Source organism: Octopus bimaculoides, chromosome 14 (genome assembly GCF_001194135.2).
Source record: "Octopus bimaculoides isolate UCB-OBI-ISO-001 chromosome 14, ASM119413v2, whole genome shotgun sequence".
Taxonomy (NCBI): domain Eukaryota; kingdom Metazoa; phylum Mollusca; class Cephalopoda; order Octopoda; family Octopodidae; genus Octopus; species Octopus bimaculoides.
The window spans coordinates 6601226-6603418 of NC_068994.1; the positions used below are offsets into that span (position 1 = coordinate 6601226).

Sequence of the window (2193 nt, forward strand, 5' to 3'; positions counted from 1 at the left end):
TATATATATATATATATATATATATATATATATATATATATATCGTGGCCGTTGCCAGTACCGCCTGACTGGCCTTCGTGCGGGTGATACGTAAAAGCACCCACTACACTCTCTGAGTGGTCAGCGTTAGGAAGGGCATCCAGCTGTAGAAACTCTGCCAAATCAGATTGGAGCCTGGTGTTGCCATCTGGTTTCACCAGTCCTCGGTCAAATTGTCCAACCCATGCTAGCATGGAAAGCGGACGTTAAACGACGATGATGATATATATACACATTTATATACTGAGGGTGATAAATTGAATATTAATTTAATCAACAGCAATTTAAAACCAGTGGCCTAGCATATAAAAAATCTGAAAATTCAGAAAAATTGTATTACATGCATATAAGAAGGGATGACCACTAAGTGGACATCTGATATGCTAGAAAGAGATCAGCAAACTCCAGAACATATGATGATTTTCCTCTTGATGTTTCAGGTGAAAAACAAATTGGTGATTCTTAGTAACCGATGGAAGATATTCTTGGAAACAATTGGATTAACTCAGGTAAACATCAGTAACTGTTCACCCCCCACACACACATCCCCCACATCCCCACCTCTCCCAGAGTGCAAGAGGTCATTTCTATTGCTTTCATTACAACCATCACCACCACCACCACCACTATTACTACTACTACTACCACCACAATTACTATTGTTACCATTTGCTTCACCACCGCTGCAACCACGCCACTACAACTATCCCACACCACCAACACTGATTACAGTTTTTCTGCTATTCATCCTTATTTTTCTCTCTTTCTATTCTAGAAAAATCTCTTTGCCTGGACCCGCATAGACCGGCCCCAGGAATCCATTGAAACGGCGTCAGAGGAGATGGCAATTTGTGAAGAGATTATATTATCCGACTCTGACAGCACCGTCTGCAGTGATTCCGGTTCACTCTCAGACTGCAGTATATTCAGCCTGCCAGAGATCTAGGGTTCGACCGAACTTTTTGTTTGTTTTGTTTAGTTTTTTTGTTATATTTTGTGTCTATTTATTAGTTTTACACCCCCCCTTATGTATTTTTTTTTACATTTGTACCTATTTATCTTTCTATATATTTTTATTTGTTTTATATTTTTCTATACTTTACTATTTCACTTTATATATTTATTTAGTATTGTTTTTACTTTTTAATTTAATCTGTGTATATATATATATATATATGTATATATATATATATATATATATCATTATTACTCATTGTTTCATTGGTTGTTTTATGCATTTGCTGCTGACATAACAACTCACATGACCTCCACTGTTGTCTTGGCTTTGTCTCTAATGAGGAATGGGGAGGAAAAAAGCAAAGGAAATGATATATTTTACTTGTTTGCCCTTCTGATAACATTCCATTGTTAACAAAGCTGTTAAATGGGCTCCACTATCAGTCTCTGACATTACCGTTCACTGACTCTGACATTACCATTCACTGTCTCTGACATTACCGTTCACTGTCTCTGACATTACCGTTCACAGTCCCTGACATTACTGTTCACAGTCTCTGACATTACTGTTCACAGTCTCTGACATTGCTGTTCACAGTCTCTGGCATTACCGTTCATTGACTCTGACATTACCGTTCACTGACTCTGACATTACCATTCACTGTCTCTGACATTACCGTTCACAGTCCCTGACATTACTGTTCACAGTCTCTGACATTACTGTTCACAGTCTCTGACATTACCATTCACAGTCTCTGGCGTTATCGTTCACAGTCTCTGGTATTACCGTTCACAGTCTGGTATTACCGTTCACAGTCTCTGACATTACCATTCACTGTCTCTGGCATTACCGTTCATTGACTCTGACATTACCGTTCACTGACTCTGGCATTACCTTTCACAGTCTCTGACATTACTGTTCACAGTCTCTGACATTGCTGTTCACAGTCTCTGACATTGCCATTCACTGACTCTGACATTACCGTTCACTGTCTCTGACATTACCGTTCACAGTCCCTGACATTACTGTTCACAGTCTCTGACATTACCATTCACAGTCCCTGGCGTTATCGTTCACAGTCTCTGGTATTACTGTTCACAGTCTGGTATTACCGTTCACAGTCTGGTATTACCGTTCACAGTCTGGTATTACCGTTCACAGTCTGGTATTACCGTTCACAGTCTCTGACATTACCA

General features: G+C 39.3%; 1 protein-coding gene across 5 annotated transcripts in view; it reads left to right on the forward strand.

The window, feature by feature from the left end:
* The window catches only part of LOC106873401 (SMC5-SMC6 complex localization factor protein 2), a 34694-nt gene that overhangs the window by 21787 nt on the left and 10714 nt on the right, over nucleotides 1-2193 (forward strand). For all 5 annotated transcript variants that reach the window (XM_052972658.1, XM_014920748.2, XM_014920752.2 and 2 more), the window contains 2 exons: nucleotides 480-548; nucleotides 815-986. In XM_052972658.1, coding sequence (XP_052828618.1) covers nucleotides 480-548; nucleotides 815-985 — 240 coding nt within the window. In that variant the 3' untranslated portion in view covers nucleotide 986. The remainder of the gene's footprint in view (nucleotides 1-479; nucleotides 549-814; nucleotides 987-2193) is intronic.